Source organism: Megachile rotundata, chromosome 5 (genome assembly GCF_050947335.1).
Source record: "Megachile rotundata isolate GNS110a chromosome 5, iyMegRotu1, whole genome shotgun sequence".
Lineage (NCBI taxonomy): Eukaryota > Metazoa > Arthropoda > Insecta > Hymenoptera > Megachilidae > Megachile > Megachile rotundata.
This window is the reverse complement of record NC_134987.1, coordinates 3,923,477-3,943,196: the sequence shown is the minus strand read 5'-3', so window position 1 is coordinate 3,943,196 and position 19,720 is coordinate 3,923,477. Positions and strand designations below refer to the sequence as shown.

General features: G+C 28.5%; 2 protein-coding genes across 7 annotated transcripts in view; one reads left to right on the top strand and one right to left on the bottom strand.

Annotated features, from left to right (window-relative positions):
* The first annotated feature begins 343 nt into the window (after positions 1-343).
* Positions 344-19,720, top strand: part of LOC100882411 (uncharacterized) — a 52,851-nt gene continuing 33,474 nt past the window's right edge. Inside the window, exons 1-5 of one of the 3 annotated variants that reach the window (XM_076531790.1) lie at positions 344-579; positions 1,737-1,809; positions 1,901-2,142; positions 2,225-2,602; positions 2,686-2,880. In XM_076531790.1, coding sequence (XP_076387905.1) covers positions 1,938-2,142; positions 2,225-2,602; positions 2,686-2,880 — 778 coding nt within the window. In that variant the 5' untranslated portion in view covers positions 344-579; positions 1,737-1,809; positions 1,901-1,937. The remainder of the gene's footprint in view (positions 580-1,736; positions 1,810-1,900; positions 2,143-2,224; positions 2,603-2,685; positions 2,881-19,720) is intronic. The other 2 variants (XM_012290690.2, XM_012290693.2) reach the window with 2 other exon arrangements.
* Positions 2,627-18,197, bottom strand: LOC105663198 (uncharacterized). Of its 4 annotated transcripts, XM_012290684.2 has the most exons (5): positions 18,045-18,175; positions 6,201-6,371; positions 4,269-4,611; positions 3,958-4,187; positions 2,627-3,877 (listed from the first exon to the last, which is right to left on the bottom strand). In XM_012290684.2, the coding sequence occupies exons 3-5, from the start codon at positions 4,505-4,507 to the stop codon at positions 3,705-3,707; spliced, it is 642 nt and encodes a 213-aa protein (XP_012146074.2). In that variant the 5' UTR covers positions 4,508-4,611; positions 6,201-6,371; positions 18,045-18,175; the 3' UTR covers positions 2,627-3,704. The 4 variants fall into 4 exon arrangements, with proteins under 4 accessions (XP_012146074.2, XP_012146073.2, XP_012146076.2 ...); XM_012290683.2 differs by lacking the exon at positions 6,201-6,371 and having other exon boundaries at positions 18,045-18,197; XM_012290686.2 differs by lacking the exon at positions 6,201-6,371 and having other exon boundaries at positions 2,627-3,871; positions 18,045-18,197.

Genomic DNA, 19,720 nt, shown 5'->3' with positions numbered 1-19,720 from the left:
GGTTATGTATACAGTGGAGAAAATATATGAATAGTAGGATAAAGTATAAATAAATTATTGATAATATTATAAGTGCAAAAATGTTGAAAGTGTGGAATTTGGGGGTAGAATAATTTGGATATGAACAAAATTTTTAAACCTTAGAAATTTTAAAATTTCTAAATTTGGAAATTTTGAAAGTTCGAAGTTTGTACTTTGAAATTTACGAGAATTAAAATTTGGAAATTTAAATCACCGAGTATAAATATTCAACGTCAGCAACCTAAGGGCGCTTGCGTGTTATTCTTGGTGATAGAACGTACTTGACCAATCAGAGTTAATATGCGCAGAACGAACTAAATTTTGCCATTTGATGAAAAGTCTTCACGGGTATAGTTGTGTTTCGTGTGTCTATATTGGTAATACTGAATGGCGTTAGTATTTTCAGAGGACTCGTGCTTAGTTATTAAGTTTCGGAGTTTTGTCCGCGAATAACAGATTTGTTAATTATCATATATTTGTATTACTGACAGAACTTGAGAGTAATAAAAATATCAAAATGGACGACAAATTGCGTCAAATGGAAGATGAAATGAACAGGTATTGACCATTTATAAACAATGTTGAAATTCTAACCTATTTTCTTTTCTTGTCAATGTTTCCTTTTAATGATGGGTATGATTGAACTAAGAAAATCGACCACAGTTTGGAGTTTTAGGATATATGCTTATAGTCTGTAAAATATACCTTGAACACTAATTTATAAAAAAATGGACTTGTTTTTCAAAACTTTTATTTTGTATTTTTTCTTAAAGATACAATACTTTAGTTTCAAAACTGTTCACTATTCTCTTAATGCTGTTAATATTTCGATATGATAAATATCATTTACTTTAGTCATATATTATTTAATATATGAACATGCATTAAGTTATTTGTATCAAATGGTAGAATTCGAAACACAAATTTCATAACATAAGTTTATTATAAATTAACACATATGCCATATTACTTTAAAGCTTAAAGCTTGAAATTATTTTTTATTATATCATTAAATTTGAGTCAACTTAATTTTTAAAAAGGGAGAACATGTATTTTTTAAATATATCATTTGTGGGAAGCAAGAATTATAAAATCCTGAAAATTAAATATTGCATATGAAAAACAAGACTAATATGTAGAATGTTTAATTGTTTTATAAAAATCAAACTTTTTTAGGAAATGTTAGGCAACAATTTAGAATATTATATTCATGTTTATTTTTTCATGTTTTTGACTTGTTATTAACGTAATATCCACTTACATCAGGATAGATATTTTAAGTGATATGTAACATAAATTTTAATTATTTTAAATACATTTTGTACTTTTTAAATTTTATTTATTTCGTATTTAAACACTTATATAGAAAATTCATTAGATTCAATTCAATATATGTATAACCCTTACATTTGAAATAGCAGCAAAGTTTAATTTGTTTACATAGATATATTTTTATAGCCACGATAATATTCTCAAGTACCAAATACAAATTTTATTGCATAAAATTACAATAGGACATACATTGTTTTTCAATAGAACCAACATTGTTATCAATAATTTCTTAATATGGGCTCTATAAATATAAATAGGGATCATATTTTTTTTAAATAATACAGATTTTCTTAGTTTTATAATACATTTCCATTATGCACATTTTTCTTTTAATATGTGTTTGATTATATTACTTGTGTTTCTAAGAATATTGTATTATTTAGAATTTGCACGGTAAATAGCACTAAGTGGCTCATTTGTTATAAAGCAAATAAATTATTTCAAGTTAAGATACAGGTAACTGTATAAATAATGTACTTAATAATAAATGTATCTATGGAAAGTATATGTGATTTTTAATTAACTGCAAATTTAAACTAATTTTTAGGTTTGAAGCCGAAATTGGTAGTCAGTTAGTTACACCAATGGTAAGGCCTGTAATTGGTGCAAATACTTATAATCAAGTAGCTAGACAATTAGAACAACATGAGCTTCCAACACCAGTTGTTGCTGCAGCTGCAGCCACATTAGCTTTTCCCCCAATGATTGGATTCCCACCTCCGCCACCACCACCACCACCTCCACCTCCACCACCACCAATGTTAATACCACAGCAAGTAGCAAGACAAGGTAAATAATTGTTAAGTACTTTAATATCTGGAAATATAAAAAATTATGTTTATTATATTTATCAAAATATTAATTGATGCAGGTACGGTTCCTTCTATTACAACATATTCATCACCTGCACAGATAAGTAATCCATACTTACCAAATATGGTGGATCCATGTTTAACTGCCACTCCAAAAACATATGAATCTACATCAGCACCAATGATTCATCCAGAAATTATTGAACAGATTATCAATACAAAAATTCCTGAAGACGACAGCAAAAAAAAGCCCAAGGTAAAAGGTGTTAGTACAGCAGCAGAATTAGCAATTAGTCAAGGAAAGGCTAGTTCTATTATGGCTAATGCTAGTGCAGAAGAAACTCATCCGAAAGGCAAAGGCAAAAAAAATAAGAAAATTGTGCGAATGGCTGGGGGACAAATTTGGGAAGATCCTTCTTTGTTAGAATGGGATGAAGGTTAATAATAAATTCATATTTACATTATTTGTGAATTTTATTTTATTTTGTAATACAGCTTACAATTTTTTTTTTGCATATAGATGACTTCAGAATATTCTGTGGAGACTTAGGAAATGATGTCACAGATGAAATGCTGGTAAGAGTTTTCGGCAAATATCCGAGTTTTCAAAAGGCAAAAGTAGTTAGAGATAAAAGGACAAACAAGACGAAAGGATTTGGATTTGTCTCATTTAAGGACCCTCAAGATTTTATCAAAGCAATGAAAGAGATGAATGGTAAGTTAAAAAGTAATTAATGTATTATAACGTAAAATATTTCATTTTGATAAAAATTTTCTCTGACATAATTGACAAGTTTGAAGAAGTAATATTTACTTCTTATAAAAACTAAAATTTATTTTATCGTGTTTCTAATGAAACGGAGTTACAGAGTTTCAAAAAAGTTATACATAGTGAAAACTGTAGCTTCTGTAGCTAACACGAATTGAAAAGTTGTTCACGTTCAAAATATTGACCCGATATCGTAATGCATACATACGTACACATACATGTTTGTTTGAGTAAGTCAGTTATCCATAGTAACATAATCAGCTTCCCACTTCGTTATCCATGATTCAAACTGGATACACCGGAAATTGAACATTTAATATTTATATTTTAAGAATGAAGCTTTGTAGATTATAAAAACGTTAATTAACTTTTTGATTTGTTTTAAAATAAATAACCTACGGCTTTCACTGTGTATAAATTTTAAGGTGGGATTAAAATTAAAAAAAAAGACTACATCTAGTTAAAAAAATTAAGTAACTCTTTAATAGACTACAATAAAAATGTTAAAAAGAGTATTTAAAAAATATATACAAAAAAGTCATTGAATAATTTAAAGAAATTTTAACTTTAGTATTTATAGATAGTTTAACAAAAAATTTAAAATACAATTTATGTCAGTAAAATTAACTTGCATTTAAGTACATAGTCTGCCAAAATACTTATTTAAAGCTATTCACGAATCAAAATTTCTACAGTTGACCTTGTATACCAATATTCTGAGATCAATATTCCATTTATACTGTAGTATTTTATTAAATACTAGATCCTCTTTATTTACCGAATGAACCCCATCCATAAGATATAAAAAGCTGCGGTATTATCGAATACTGTCTTCTTGGTAGTGAAGGATTTCCATTACGAATTGCAATGCGGGAATTAGACTGTGCCAATGATGGTGTTGAAGTTTCAACTGTTTTCCCTATTTCATGTTGTTGCTCTGTATCTTGAACAAAATATACGACATAAATGTATGCAACTATACATATAATAATTTTTGCACTAGTCATTATTTAATCTTCTTACTGGCATGATTCCCATGAGGGCCGTATGGATTCATGTAAAGAACAGAAAAGGGCATACCACCAGCACTCCAGCCGCGAGGCATAAGTGCATCTTTCTTCGAAAATTTATTTCCATTTCGTTTAGCAATTATATATGATTGACTGTTTTTCTCTAATGTTGCAGCACCATCATTCCATGAGTCTATTATTGTATTTGGATCTGTATTTAGAGTTTGTCGTCGGACAAGTGTTCTGAAATTTAGAGTAACATTATTTTATGTTAAGATCTTATAACATAAATATTAGTACAAAGAAACAATAACAAATAAATACTTTAATATAGGTAGATTTTCTGGTACTGTAGGAATATTTTCATGAAGTTCTTGTATTGGTAGCCATTCCCAGCACTCTCCATTCGAAGAACATGCTGATGTGATCATAGCATCCAGGACGTTTTGTTCCATTGTATTTCTTAGATCTATCAAGGGCACTGCTTGACAAGTTATCCATAGTGAATTTAGTATGTAGATAGAAATTGCAATTGTGAACAGCATTGTTTGGCTTTTGATCATATATCTTCTCGTTCGATATTTTTTTCACGTTCGTTCAGTATTTTCACTTCCGTGAAACGTTTCGTAGATTGAATATAGCGGCGTGTTATTTCCTCTTTCGAATTCTGAAAAGCATAAATGTAATTATATTGATAAATTGAATTGGTGATGTCGCCGCGCATCACGAATTAATGTTGTAATGATGAGACGTTGCTCACAAATTCTAAAATTTTATGACAGTCAGGTATGTTGTTTACGTTTTTGAGAAATTTCTGCAACGAGTACCGGCTATTTATATAAAATTCTTTCTAAATTTAGCACAACCACTGTTCACACGCACGCTGATTTTAGAGATTGTGGAATGGGGGCTGGACGGAAAATAACATTGTGACTACTTGATAATGAAAGAGATGTGTACGTGATTCAGCGGAGTCAAGGGAACTTGTTAGATCGATGAGCTAATTTGTTGTTTACATATTTTTGAATTAAAAGTTATTTACATATTTTTAATTTGTTCATTAAGTACTTTTCGCTTATTTCATTAATAGATTAATTAAATTAACAAAGGATAAATCTTTATATATATACATATATTTTCTATATTTTATTTGATATTATAATTTGTTTTGAACTACAAGGCGTTTCTTGTAGTACAAAATTTAATAATAATAATTTTTTTGGAGATTAGCGAATACAGGTCGTATGAAGGTCATTAACATTTCTTTAAATAGAACTGTATATTTCTTTATGCATCAAATTACTAACTTTTAACACTCTTAATATTTTATAACGTTATAATAACTTTTTATTTAATTAAATACCTACCAGTTGCAATAAGTAACTTCTTGATTAAAAATTTATTAACGCATATTCTTGAATATATTAAATATGTAGTATAAACTAGAAATGAAATAGGAAAACGTAATTTTTGTAATAGAAATGCCGTTTCTATATAAATTTGGTTTATTTCTATCACTGTACGTTGAGAGTAAAATATTTTAATTAGAAATATTTCAGTTTGTATTAAGCCAGTGGTAATTTAAGAACAATTATGACAATTAACCATGGAAATTGTACCGCCGCCACTAATTTACATACGTGTAATATTCTAGGAATTCTTGGTCACATAAAAGCCGTTAGTTTCTGAGACATTTGTATCCTAGTATTTAGCTATATTTCATTTCCGCTTGTATTCGTGTTCATCGTATTTAAAATATGCTAAATTGATTTGAATTCTCAAACTTGAAATTTCTAAATCCTTAAATGTCTTACTCATAAATTTCTATATTTCTAATTTTCTCAACTTTTCAACGGCTTCATTTCCTAAGTTTCAAATTTTTCGAAAACCCAAATTTTCAAAATTTGTAATTTTTAAACGTTTAAAAATATTAAAAATTCCGAATTTTTCAATTTCGAAATTTACAAATTTACAAATTAGGAAATTTGAACATTTGAGAATTTATCAACCAAAAATTAACGAATACTGCCCATTTCTTTTAATTCATGATTTCTTTAAGGAATCTACATATACAGTCCCTGGCCATAAAATTAGGTCCACTACGAATTTTCAGCATTTTTCACGTTTTCCGTAAAGTTAAAAGTCCTGTTAAAATTGTAATGATATAAATTATTAGTTACTAACATGATACACTATTACTGTAGATAACATTATTAAGACAGGTTAATATCTTGTATTTCTACCCTTTGCTTTTACCTTGTATTTTTATATCTTCATTATTTTCCGAAATATCTGCAATTCTTGTTTTTAGCACAGATAATATGGTGCTTGAAGAGTTGTAAACTAGTCTTTTGAGTAGGCTCCATTCACCAAATTTGACCTCACACGCTTTCAATACTCGAACTCAACGTAAGCACTTCCACGGCCCTTAATCGTTCATCACCCACACAATTAGATTATTATTACGATAGTAACAAGTTAGTTGCTATATACATGTATATCGTTATCAACAAATTTAATAATAATTTGCATACTGTAAGACAATTTTCCATATATTACATAGTGTTATAGCCATAAAAGTGAAATTATCGTACAGTTGCGTGCAAAAGTTTCCGGCCAGTTACATTTTTCGTTGTGTATTTTATACGCGATATCTAAAAAAATTTCTTGTAATATTAGATAGAAGGATGTCACAAAAAAAAAAAATAAATGATACAAATAATAAACACCGTTTATTGTTATCTTTATGCTTACTAACAAAATTATTAAACTAGTCTGTGCATAAGTTTCCGGCCACATAATTTTACAAAAGATATCCTATAATATAACAAAGTTACTGTTGATTTTATTATACGTTACTGTTAATATTTAATAGCCATGCCTTTTTAACGGAGAATTGTCGTGGCATGGAATCGATTAATTTCGAAATAAAATCTAAAGGAATATTTTTCCATTCCTTCTCTAAGGCTTCAAGTAGTTCTGTCTTGTTTCGATGTTTAAATTTATTTACTCGTTGTTCGTGCTCTCCCCATACATATTCAATTGGATTTATATCCGGGATTGAGCAGGCCAGGTCAAAACTTATATTTTTGGGAGATAACCATTGTTTCACCACCTTTGATGTGTGGATTGTTATCGTGTTGAAAACATTAATTTTCCCTCATTTTTCTTCCTGCGTATTGTAGCAGATTGTTATTTAAAATATTCCGCTACATTATATCGTCCATATTTCCTTTAGTTTCTACGAGAGGATCGACGCCTTGAGCAAAAAAGATGCCCCAGACGTTTCCTCCACCATGTTTTACAGTTGTTATTTGGTACCTTACATCATATACGAAAGTGGCCGGAACCTTTTGAATACACTACTTTAACAATAATGTAAATAAGTAGATTCAGTGTAACGGATAGTATTATATTGCTGCATTATTTCCCTTCGCTTTTGCATCCAATTCATTAAATGTTAATGAAAATTCCTGTAAATATCGCTCCTGAACTATAAAGTGAAAAATGTAACTGGCCGGATACTTTGGCACGCAACTGTACATGGTCCTAATTCGATGGCCATTTGCTATTATACATAACATCAAGCACGGACGTGAAGTTACTCAAATTACGTCTCCGATTACTTTATTCTATTAGTAGTTTTTCTTTTGTAGGTAATTAATTGATCAGAAATTAATTTGTGGTGGTCTAGCTCATTTTACTATTTCTAAGACTCAATGGATAGATCATTGTGCAATAAAATCGCGATTTTTTATGTCAAGTATTCTCAACATAATTTGTTATGAAATTTCTTTTAAATTTTGCTGAATATACATATATTTAAATATATTATTTTTTAAAAATATAATACTTATAAAGGATTATATGTTTAGTCAGTTATATTTAGAAAAAGTTAATCGTATTGTATTTAAAATAACAGCACTTAACACATATGTATTTAAAATAATAGTAGTTATCATACATATATCTTGTATGTATACATATAAACATTACTGAAGGTACATTTTTAATTATATTGCTAAAGTTATACAATTATTGTTTTAATTATACTGTTAATTCATTTTACATGAATATTATTTTGAAGGTTATATGCTTTACAATCAACACGATTTTTTATCACGATCATTTGTACAATTTATTAAATTTGGTTGTTGCAATATAACTAATTTAAAGCCAATTTCGGTGATAATAAAATCAAAATTATTAAATACTATATGCAAGGTTGTTGAGGCTAAATCCTCATTCCTTTCAAACGTTATAATCCACATATCATAATATAATATACTTATACATATAACATAAAGGTAAAGATTTATATACTGTGTAAAGAAGATATTAAATAATTAAATCATTTTTTTGTTGACATATTGTTGATTGACTATATAAGTTAAAAGATGTATTCAAATCTAGAAAAATGTTTGATAGTTTTATTCATGATGATTTTATTTTCACAAAGCTTAATATTGTAGTAACAATTTACATAATTTTATATTTTAATAATTTCATAAGTTTAGGTTATGTTTGAGTATACTTGTTACCGGTCAATGATGTGTTAATAAAAAATGATGTATATAACGAAATAATTCTATTAATATTATTTAAATATTAATATACGTCATACGAGTTATTTCTTAATATCCTATTCTGAAGATTAGCGGTAAATGGCAAATTTGCGCTAATAGCAAAATGGAAATAGAATATTTCTATCTTAATATACAATATAGAACTGTTCATTTCCTAATTTCCGGCGTTTAACAGCTAGCTATCTCGAAATGTCAGCTATATAACCCAGAATAGATTTAGCATAAATTTCGATATTATTTCAATAACACTATAATAAATTTTGACTTTTTGTTGATTACGTAACCGCCACTATGAAATTCTGATATGATTTTGCGAGCTAAATACGAATCTGAAACCAGTTTTTCCCTAGGTCGTACGGTTTTTAGGAAATTAATGTTAAACAAAATTGCAAATTTTAATCTTTAGAAATGTCTTGTGCTTTTCCTATAACAGTTATTCAGTGTCCTTTTACGCGATAAAAATTTTTGAACCTTTCCGAATAAAGCGATATAGATTGTTATTACATTATAAATATTTAAATATGTTACAATGATGATTAAGACAAGGGAGTCACCAAAATCGCCCCCATTTTTGTTGATATTTTTCAATTTATTTAAAAAATTAAGGGACTAGTTGAAAATGTGATCATCGTACCTGATAGAACAGACATTTCTGCTGCAGAACAGCACATAAAATAATTTTCAGAAAAAAAATACACCGACTTCGAAATGCACTAAAAAGTATAAAATAATTTCTTTTTCCTAATGAAGTAATTTCTATTTCATTCAATCATATAATTACGTAACAGATATGAATGAAACCTATTTACTCGTTAGGTAGTATATTAAATACATTTCAACCTTTTCGGAGGCGGCGCAAAATTAAAAGATTTTCTTGAATATGTCAACCTTTGGACAGCCGAACATAGGCAAAGCTTGTATAGCTATTTTTTTTTCTATACATATAATTCGACAGCACACCGCGAAGTAGGTGTTAGTGCGTATAGAATGTAACTATGGTCTATCTAGATTCATAGAGTATGCGATGGAAAGACTCGATCGCCGCATATACTATAAAAATAGAGCCCATCTGCCACAAATTTGGTAATTCCCGCGTTGTGGGCTCCGTTTATAGGTTCTTATATCCATGGCTTCCACATGCGAACGAAGTCGATTCAATTTCATTTATATCAGAAACGTTGCAAAATGAAGATGCAGTCGTTACATTTACGTCACGTATATTATCAGATATATCTATAATGGTACGTATTCTTTCTCAGGATTTATTAATTTCCAATACGCCATAGCACAATCAACTGGTTATTGGCAGGAATGTTTACTGAGGTATTTTTAATTTTGCGCCGTCTCCGAAAAACTTGAAATGTATTTAATATACTACCTAACGAGTAAATAGGTTTCATTCATATCTGTTACGTAATTGTATGATTGAATGAAATAGAGATTACTTCATTAGGAAATAGAAATTATTTTATACTTTTTAGTGCATTTCGAAGTCGGAGTATTTTTTTTCTGAAAATTATTTTATTTCACGCTTTTTAGTGAAATGGGGAGAATTGTATAGGATACTGTGAGACAGTTCTTCCGGTTTTTTTTTGGTCTGCGTAAATGCCATGAGCATAATTAAGTAAAAGACAACATGGATAATTCGTTTTTCAATTTTTTTTGCAACAATAATCCTTTGCAACTAAAAAATGAAAAAATTTTTGGTAATGGTACCAATGGGGAGTCAGACTCTACAAGATGCGAAAGGCTTTGTTCCGATCGGACCGCCCACCTAGGAAAAAACCGGCGAACATGCATAGAAAAAAAAATAAGGGACACTCTTTCAGGGACAAGTACAAACTAATTACATCATGATTGAGGGTGATTCGTCCATTTGTTCTTTGTTAACTTTCTTTACAAAAATTTACTGCTCATGTGTATCTCTTACGGTTTAGGACTGTGCAAGGGTCAAAGTATTCGTAAAATAATAGCAGATCCTGCGCAACAAATTTTCTAACAAATCAAATTGATGCATTTTTAGAACGATACGGAGACTGTACCAAGCAATGGGAATAATACACCAACGTCAACGTGAACTCGTCTTGCTGCATAAGTCGCGTGTCAAAGCGGTAAAGCTTAGTTAGTGTTTTGGTACAGTGCATTGTAATTGCCCTTTCTTGTCTTTCCCGTGCATAGCACGGGGCGTTCCACTAATATTAATAACAATAGTTTTTCACTAATATTTCGAAAACAAAAGCTTTCCGGCAATTATGCAAGAGGAAAAAGTTGTCCAGAACCACGCCCCTAACAACATATTCGAAAGACATTAAAATCGTCCGAAGTCGATTTCAAAAGTTAACAACAATTTTTCGCTAATATCTCGAAAACTAAAGCTTTCCGCGAAATTTGTATATGAACAAAATTGTTCAGAATCATGTCCGTGATAAGATATTAAAAGCGCACTAAAATCGAGAAAAGTTTATATCAAAAGTTGCCGGTTTTTTTGCAATAACAACACTTTGCAATTAAAAAATGAATAATTTCTTGATAATGGTACCAATGGGGAGTTAGAACCTACCAGATGCAAAAGGTTTCGTTCCGTTCGGTCCACCCAGTTAGGCGTAAGTGGCGAACATACATAGAAAAAGAAAAAAGTTGCCGGTTTTTTTGCAATAACAACACTTTGCAATTAAAAAATGAAAAATTTTTTGATAATGGTACCAATGGGGAGTCAGAACCTACCAAATGCAAAAGGTTTCGTTCCGATCGGGCCACCCAGTTAGGCGTAATTGGCGAACATACATAGAAAAAAAAAAAATATACTGATCGAATTGAGTAACCTCCTCCTTTTTCGAAGTCGGTTAAAAAAACGAACTTACAAAATCACTTTCGTTTTCATTTTACAAAGGAAACACTTCGGCAAAATACCTGTCGTTGCCAGCGGCGCTTAATGTTAATGCGACCACGTGTTCGCACTCCCTACTAATAATTTCTATACTAAATTTCGTTATATATTTATTAAAAAATTATTATTTAATTTTTTAAATAATTTCACACTAAAAACCTAACTATTCCAAATATATCCGTAATTTTGGAAAATAGGAATTTTCCATCATGAAATTATTCCTCCAAATCTTTCACATTCATAAATATTCATATTAGTAACAAAGCTATACAACCATGAACTTCATGGTAGATTTTATAAATTCGATTTGTTATAAATCTGGTTGATTTCTATGTTATATAGATATTATACCACTTATTTTCCTTTGTTTACTTATACAATGATCGAATTTTTAAAATAATTATAATAATAACTGCGCTAAGACAGTAAACAGGACAATCAACGCGCCGCGCCAAGATTTACTACCGCTGGCAGCGACGCCTGTTTTACCGAACTATGAAAATGAAAGTGATTTTGTAAGTTCGCTCGATGCTTTCTGCAGCAGAAATGTCTGCTCTATCACGTACGGTGATTAGGTTTTTGCTTAGACCCATAGTTTTTTAAATAATTTGAAAAATATCAGCAAAAATTAGTGCGTTTTTGGCGTTTTTTTTTTTTTACTTTCATCATCATTGAAACATATTTAAATGTTTATAATGTAATAACAATTTATATCGTTTGATTTGAAAAGGTTCCTAGCTTTTTCTCGTGTAAAAAGCCATTGAATAGCTGCTATTCAAGCACAAAAAAATTCCTAAAGTTTAAAATTTGTAATTTCCGTAAATATTAATTTCTTCAAAAACTGTACGACCCAGAGAAAAACCAATTTCAGATTCGTAGTTAGATCGCAAAAATATATAAGAACTTTATAGTGGCAGTTAGGAAATTATTTGGTTGTTGCACAATGTAATTATTCTAACAATTTATAAAAAAAACATTTACTCTTAAACAATTTCTTGGCACAAAATAAATACTCTCATACTTTTAACATTATTTGAAGTTTTTGAAAAATATCTTAAAACCTCATTTATTTCTATAACCACCAATGATTACGACTCGATTAACTAAGTTTTCACATTCACTGTCTTTTGTAAACCGCAAAATTGCATTATACGACATGAAACTGCATATTATAAAAAAATATTAAATGTTAGAGAAAACGGAAATCATAAAGAACCTTTAAAAATATAATAAAAAGAAAAAGAATTAAGGTTATAAAAGGTTTTGTTGTTCGTTTGGAAATCATTCATTATAGATTATCGATAAGACTATTGCTAAATAATTTTGTGGCAAACAATTTGAAATTTATCTTAGAAAAGTAGCTAACTCGTGATTGTTTAACGCAGTTTGTTTATTAAACATCATGAGATTCTTGAAACAGAGAAATATAAACTATGGCCCCTCAAATTGTGAAATTGCGTAAAATATGTACACGCATGGTATTGCATCGGTCGATTTTTGTTCTTTTTAAAGATAACAAAATTGTTTACATAAAAAACGAGTAAAATATGAACGTTGGTTGTTAACAACACTTTTACGTCACTTTTGTAGAATGTACAATCTCCATTTTGGTGTCTGCAACATTTCTGCTGTTTTGCTTAAGGGATCTTTAACGTGAAAAATATGGCGCACTATCTACAGTCTCTGGTGGGGTATTAGGGTTGTAACTTATATTATTAATGCATTATTGTCAGTAAATATTAAGAATTCTTGAATATTGAAAATATATATTGACAGCACAATATTGCCAACATTTCGGTATTATTAATAAATATTACCTTATATTCCATTTCATATACTTCAAATTTTCAGATCAACAAATTCTTAATTTTCAAATTTTTAAATATGTATTGAAACTGCATATTTTACTTTCAAAATAACAAAATTTTCAAATTGTCAAATTTTTTAATTCGCAAGTTACCGAACTGAAAGTTTTTACATATTTAACTTTTGGTATCCGTGAATGTCGAAATTAAAAAGTTTTTAAGTTTAAGTCTTTGAATACCCAAATTTTTGAATTCTTATACTTATAAATTTGTTTCCCACAATTCTAGATTACGTAATTTAAAAATTTTCAAAGACATTTTTTTAATATTTAAATTTTCAAATTTTTAAGATGACAAATTTTCAAATTGTTAAATTTTTAGATTGCCATGTTTCCAAATTCCTAAATATTCGAATTATCAGTTCCTAAATTTTTAAATTCTCAACTCCCATTCTACATTTTCAACTCTAAAATTTTTTAATTTTCAGTTCCTACGTTTTCAAATTCTCAGTTTCAAAATCACCAAATTATCAAATTGCAAAAGTACAAACATTTCAAATTAGCAAATTTCTAAATTTTCTAATATCAAAATTTTTATATTCCCAAATCTTCGTTTTCTCATGTTTCCGTATCTACTAATCTTGAAATTTTTAATTGCGCAAATTCCAAATTCACAAATTCCAAATTTAAAGATTTTCAATGAATATTTCAGTATTATTAACAAATATTGGAAATTCAGAAATGTTGATTGTATACAATGTTGATTATCTGAGGTTTGCATAACACCGAAAAATGTCATTTCAGAATATGTACAGGAATCGGTATCCTATAATTAAATAATAGTAATTAAGAATCTTGATATTGATAGCTATGATAAATGCTATGAATTTTCCGAATCCGCTGTGGCTCGCATAATTCAGGTTATTGCCAAATATGTGAAATTGAAACATCACCTCATATGAATAGCACTCAAACTTCGTGCATTAAAATCTTGACAGTTGATTAGTTATTATTATTATTGTTAAAAATCGAACTTAACGCTGAAATTATCGATGTTCGTAGGATTCATATTATAAAGTTCAAAATAAAGTATAAAATTAGTTAAATAAATAATGGAACATAAACAAGCATAAATAATTATTTTTTACTTTTATACAAGACACTATACCTGTATATTTAAGTAAAAGAACCTTACAAAATTCTATAATTTGAAGTGAAACAAGTTTTACGTTCTATTTCAAGATATTTCAGTTTACAGAAGTAAGTATATTTGTTAGCTACTACAACTAATAATATTTATTAGTAAATAAAATACTTATTCACAAGTAAATAATAGTAAATAATATTACATAAATATTTATTATTTCAAAAATTCATTCAATGCGCTATATAATATTGCAAATTTGTAAGAGTTGCAGTAAAAAATTATAATTACAAAAGGAAAAATATATTTGCAATGAATTCATTAATTATACGTATAATTTACATGCTATTTATATTTAAGAAAGTAGCAGAGTTTCATAGTATATTATTTTATGTAGCATATTTACAAACGAATACAACGAAGTTTCTTTCATAGTTCTTGTGTTAAACCCATCACTAGTTTTCTCTTTAAACATGTTCGCATAAACAGGTTTCATCCTATTTGATTTCTTGCTATAAGAATGTACAAGTAATTTCAAAGTAATTAAAATTTATCGTGATGATTGTTCTGTATACAAAGTAAATATGTCTATAATTTTATTTGTCAGATGGTTAATATTACGAAATGTTTCGTTTGCAAAAATTTGCATTTTGTTAGGGATATTTTGTTGAGATTATGATCTTTTATTAACTTTTAATAAAACATTCGTCAAAATGAGTTTACATGTACATATACATATATTAAAGTTTTTATTAATAACAAATGAAACTGGTTTTTGTGTCTTACAAAAAGCTGCATAATTTGTTCAATTTTTGAAAATTATGTACGTTCTGAACTTTTTCAAGTTCAGTGTTTGAAACATAATGATAAACAGATGTTTCTTAGTGAAAAAAATTATGTAATATTGAAAGTGTGCAACATTTTAAAAACACGCAAAAAATAATTATCAGAAACGAAAAATATTTTCAATAAATTTGTTAGTTATGGAGGCTGATATTCGTTTATAATAAAATACAAGAATTATACATACATACATACATATGTATAATATACATGTAATTGCAATAGAATGGAACGAGGGGTCGTATTAACATAATCGATGATAACCTAACAGTTGACACGATTTTAATTCTCAGAAAAGAACAAATAAAGAAATTTTATTTACGTGTATTTATAAATATATTAGTTTTTCAATTATTAATATGTAATTTCTGTCCTGTAAATTTTTTCTAGTCTAATTTAATTTTAAACTCAAATATTAATATTTACAAAATTTATAGACATTCAATCAATTATTTAGCAATATTAGTTATTTTATTTTGATTCATTTGTTTAATTGTACCATTTAAAATATGTTTATTTAAATTGATATCGCTACAAATATTGAAAAATTATTAAATTTTTTAAAATAATAAAAACTAATCCAATTTGAAATATGATTTGTAATCCATTAATTATACTATCAACTCTATAAAATGTTAATTACATATAAAATTTTTTATGAATTGTAGATTCATTAATTATACTATCAATTCTATAAAATGTTAATTAAGTATAAAATTTTTTATGAATTGTAGATTCATTTGTAATAATCACTTATTAGCAGCGTAATAAGTCGCCTTTCATTTGATATAAAATAAATTACAGCAAAAACTGATATCAATACATCATATCTTGCGTTTTTCGATTTTCATTGTTGCCAGTACTTATATTAAATGTGTTAAAAGTTACATACTTCACTGCAAAAACTGTTCCATTCAACCATTTTTATTTACTCCAAGCTAGTCGTAAAGCAGCCATTCAGTCGACAAGCGGAATTATTTTTCATTTTATTACTCTTCTACCCTATTGTTCGAATGGTCAAAAAACGTTGAAAGTGCTCGTCTTTTTTCACTTCGAAACTTTTGTTTCATAAAATAGTGAAGAGAGGTATTGTTAAAAGACAATTTATCGTGTAACTAATATATTAGACGTTAAATGTCAGAGATCTGCAGTCACTGCATCAATATAATTTCTTCAACTTTTATCTTATTAGAAATATAAAAAATAACAAAAATCAGATAATATACGCGTTACATAATTGATATATTAATTCACGTTTTTGTCCGAAATATGTCGAAAAACTTAGTTTTTTATTTATTTTATTACAATGAAACCTACCAAAAAAATTGTAACGAATTAAAGGATAACATGTTGCTGCTGTAAAAGTAAGGAAGTAATTGCTACAAAATTTCAATACGAAATTTAAATTGTTTTACCACTTTTATTTTTTGCACTTCGTATTTGCAGCGAAAAGATTTCAAGAAATTTTCAAATATAATAATTTTTAATTTAATTTCTAATATAATTTTAGGAATTTTACGCGCTATTAAAAATAGGATAAAACTCGATAATTTATATTTCTCTAATAATTATTCTCCCGATTAACATGGTCCTAGCTTAGTGTGCGATGTTGATTTTTGTAGTTATCGACCAGTCCATTACAAGGTAAAATTAATTTAAAGGCATTTTTCATTTTACCCTGCTATACAGGAGCAGCAGAATAACACGTAGAAACGAACATTACGTAATTACTTATAAAAAAATAAGACAAAAAAATATAAAATAAAATTTGTTGATTTTCCGCTTAATTTTAGAGAAAATCTAGTTTGAAATTCACTATGTGTCTGTAGTACTATAGCAATGTTATTTCTTTTCGGCCGACGTAAATGTATATTATGATGCATTATATTTTATGCAAAATGTAATATCTTTAAATGATAATTGTAGTTATGACATATGACGAGGTGAAACAATCGCAAGGCGTCCAATGTTCCCTGATCTTATACCCATGAACTTTTATTTAGGCGAATACATTAAAAGAAAGAATAAGTAAAGATATAAAAAACAATGACCCATTAGGGCAAGTAATTAATTATACGTTTAAAGCACTGAACAGTAAAAACACAATGCTGAGGATACACGTGCCCACAATTGAATGGATATAGCTATGTATCCAACAACATGGACATTAATTTAAGCAATTTTGTAACTAAAAGAATTAAAATGTTCGCAACGAAAATTTTTTTTTCAAGTTAATAACATTCATATATCATATAGATATTATTTATAAACGAATGCAGCGGAACATTTTCAAATTCAATTCAAATTTTCAAATTTGGAAACTTTCAAACTCTCAAATTCCTAAATTTTCAAATCCTCACATTTTCAAACTTTTATATTCCCAAATTTTTTAATTCTTTTTATTTTAAATTCCTAAATTGCTACATTTCCAAATTTCTCCACTTTTAAACTATTACATTCTCATAACCTTACATATACAAGTTTCCACATTTTAAAATTTTTAAATTCCTAAATTTTCAAATTCCTACATTAAAAAATTAAAAATTTGTTTAATAACGAAACTTCTAAATCTCCAAATGCTCAAGTCTCTATATTTTCAACTCCACTCCTAAACTCCTATATTCTCAAATTCTTACATATACAATTTTTCACACTTCCAAATTTCCAAATTTTTAAATATCAAAATGCCCAAATCTCTCCGTTTGCAAATCCAAATCTCTATATTTTTTCTAATTTTAATCACGCGTCAACAGTAACGTAGACAATTACACCCCAATTAAAAATCCATAAGGGTGTCACACATCGATGTCCAATGAAAAAAAAGATAGGCGCTTACCGTCGAAACACACGACCGTCGTTCGTCTCGTAAAGAAAGGAGTTCGTCACAGATCAGGTTCCTCGTAAGCACTCGGACATCTGTAACCCCTCAGGGTGACTGCGACGAGTGCGTCGCGACGTCGTCTCGTCCCGGTACTCATTTAGCAACCCCTACCAGCTCTGATCTTCCCCGTGACCCCTCCACCTGTTTCGAAACAACCAATTGGATAGCTCGTATCCGACGACGACCTCTTCGTCGTCGTTGTCGGCGTCATTGTCGCGATCGTCATCGTCGTTGTTGTCTCCAGTGGTCATCGTCATCGCCTTCTTTCTTGTTTCTCGATGTCCCGTGGTGGTCGTCGTTCGCATTCCTCTTCCGACCCGATGAATCAGAATCCGTTGGTCCGTTCTAAAAGTAATAAGACTGTATTTATAAATAAGCTTTACTACAATATCTTGCATATTTTTAAAAATTGAAGTCCTTTTATTTTTGGGATATCTCAATGGAAACGTACCCTCTTTGCTGCATCGTATTGCGAATATGGTATATAAAGTAATGCATTACATTTTTGTTTTAACAAATATACATGAATCGCGAGTTTGATTACCCATTGATCACTCTATCCATTCATTTCTGATTTTTTGGTTTAAAACTTCAGAAATTCGGGCAATTAGGGATTTGAGAATATGGAAGAAAATAGAGAGATTTAGAAATTTAGAAATTTAGAAATATAGAATTTAGGGATTTACGAATTTAGGAAATTAAGAATTTTGACTATTGGGATTTGAAAGGTAGGATTTTAAATTACGATTTAGGTACTTCAAAATTGGTGAATTTCTGAAAATTCGGAAGTTTGAAAACGTGGAAATTTGGAAATTTGAATATTAGAGCGTATTGAGAACTTAGATATTAAAAAATATGAAAATCTGAAAATCACGAAATTTAGAATGTTTTAAATTTAGAAATATAGAAGTTTGAGACTTTGAGAATTTGGAAATGAGAAATTTGAAACGCCGGACCTTAAAGATTTAGAAATGTTTAAATTTAAGTATGTAAAGATTATAGAACCTGTAGGTTTGAAAATTCCCAAATTTGAAAATTAGAAAACTGAAAAGTTTTTAAACTGGAAATTTGAGGTAGAAGGAGTTATTAGAATTTGAGAATTCAAGTCTTTAGAGATTTTAAAACTAAGGGATTTGAAAATTCATAGTGCCTATGCCTATAACAGTGTTTACTGTGGTCCGCGAATTTCAATATCTATGGTCTACTTAGAATTCGATCTCTTGCAAATACATAAATTATATTATAGTTATAATATTAAATTTCAATACACAAATAGATTTCATCCAAACATTAAGCATGCGAAATTGTGACAAAGTCGCTCACGTTTTCGGTAAAGTAACGTTTTAAACTGTTGTTTGATCCTCTCCAAACTTTTATTTTAAATGAAAGTCATACATAATAACGTATTTGTATCAAAGATGTTATAAACATATAAAACAACAAAGTCATAACTTGTCACAATAATATAAAGTAGTATAAATAAAATAAAATGAACTGTTCGTTGGAAATAGCTCTTCAATATTTAATTTACAACAAATAAAGAAATTTATTTGATGATAAGAAAATGAAGAAATAAAAAAGTACTTATGTGATTTACCTTGTTAGAGAAGTCATAAGGATTTATCAAAGAA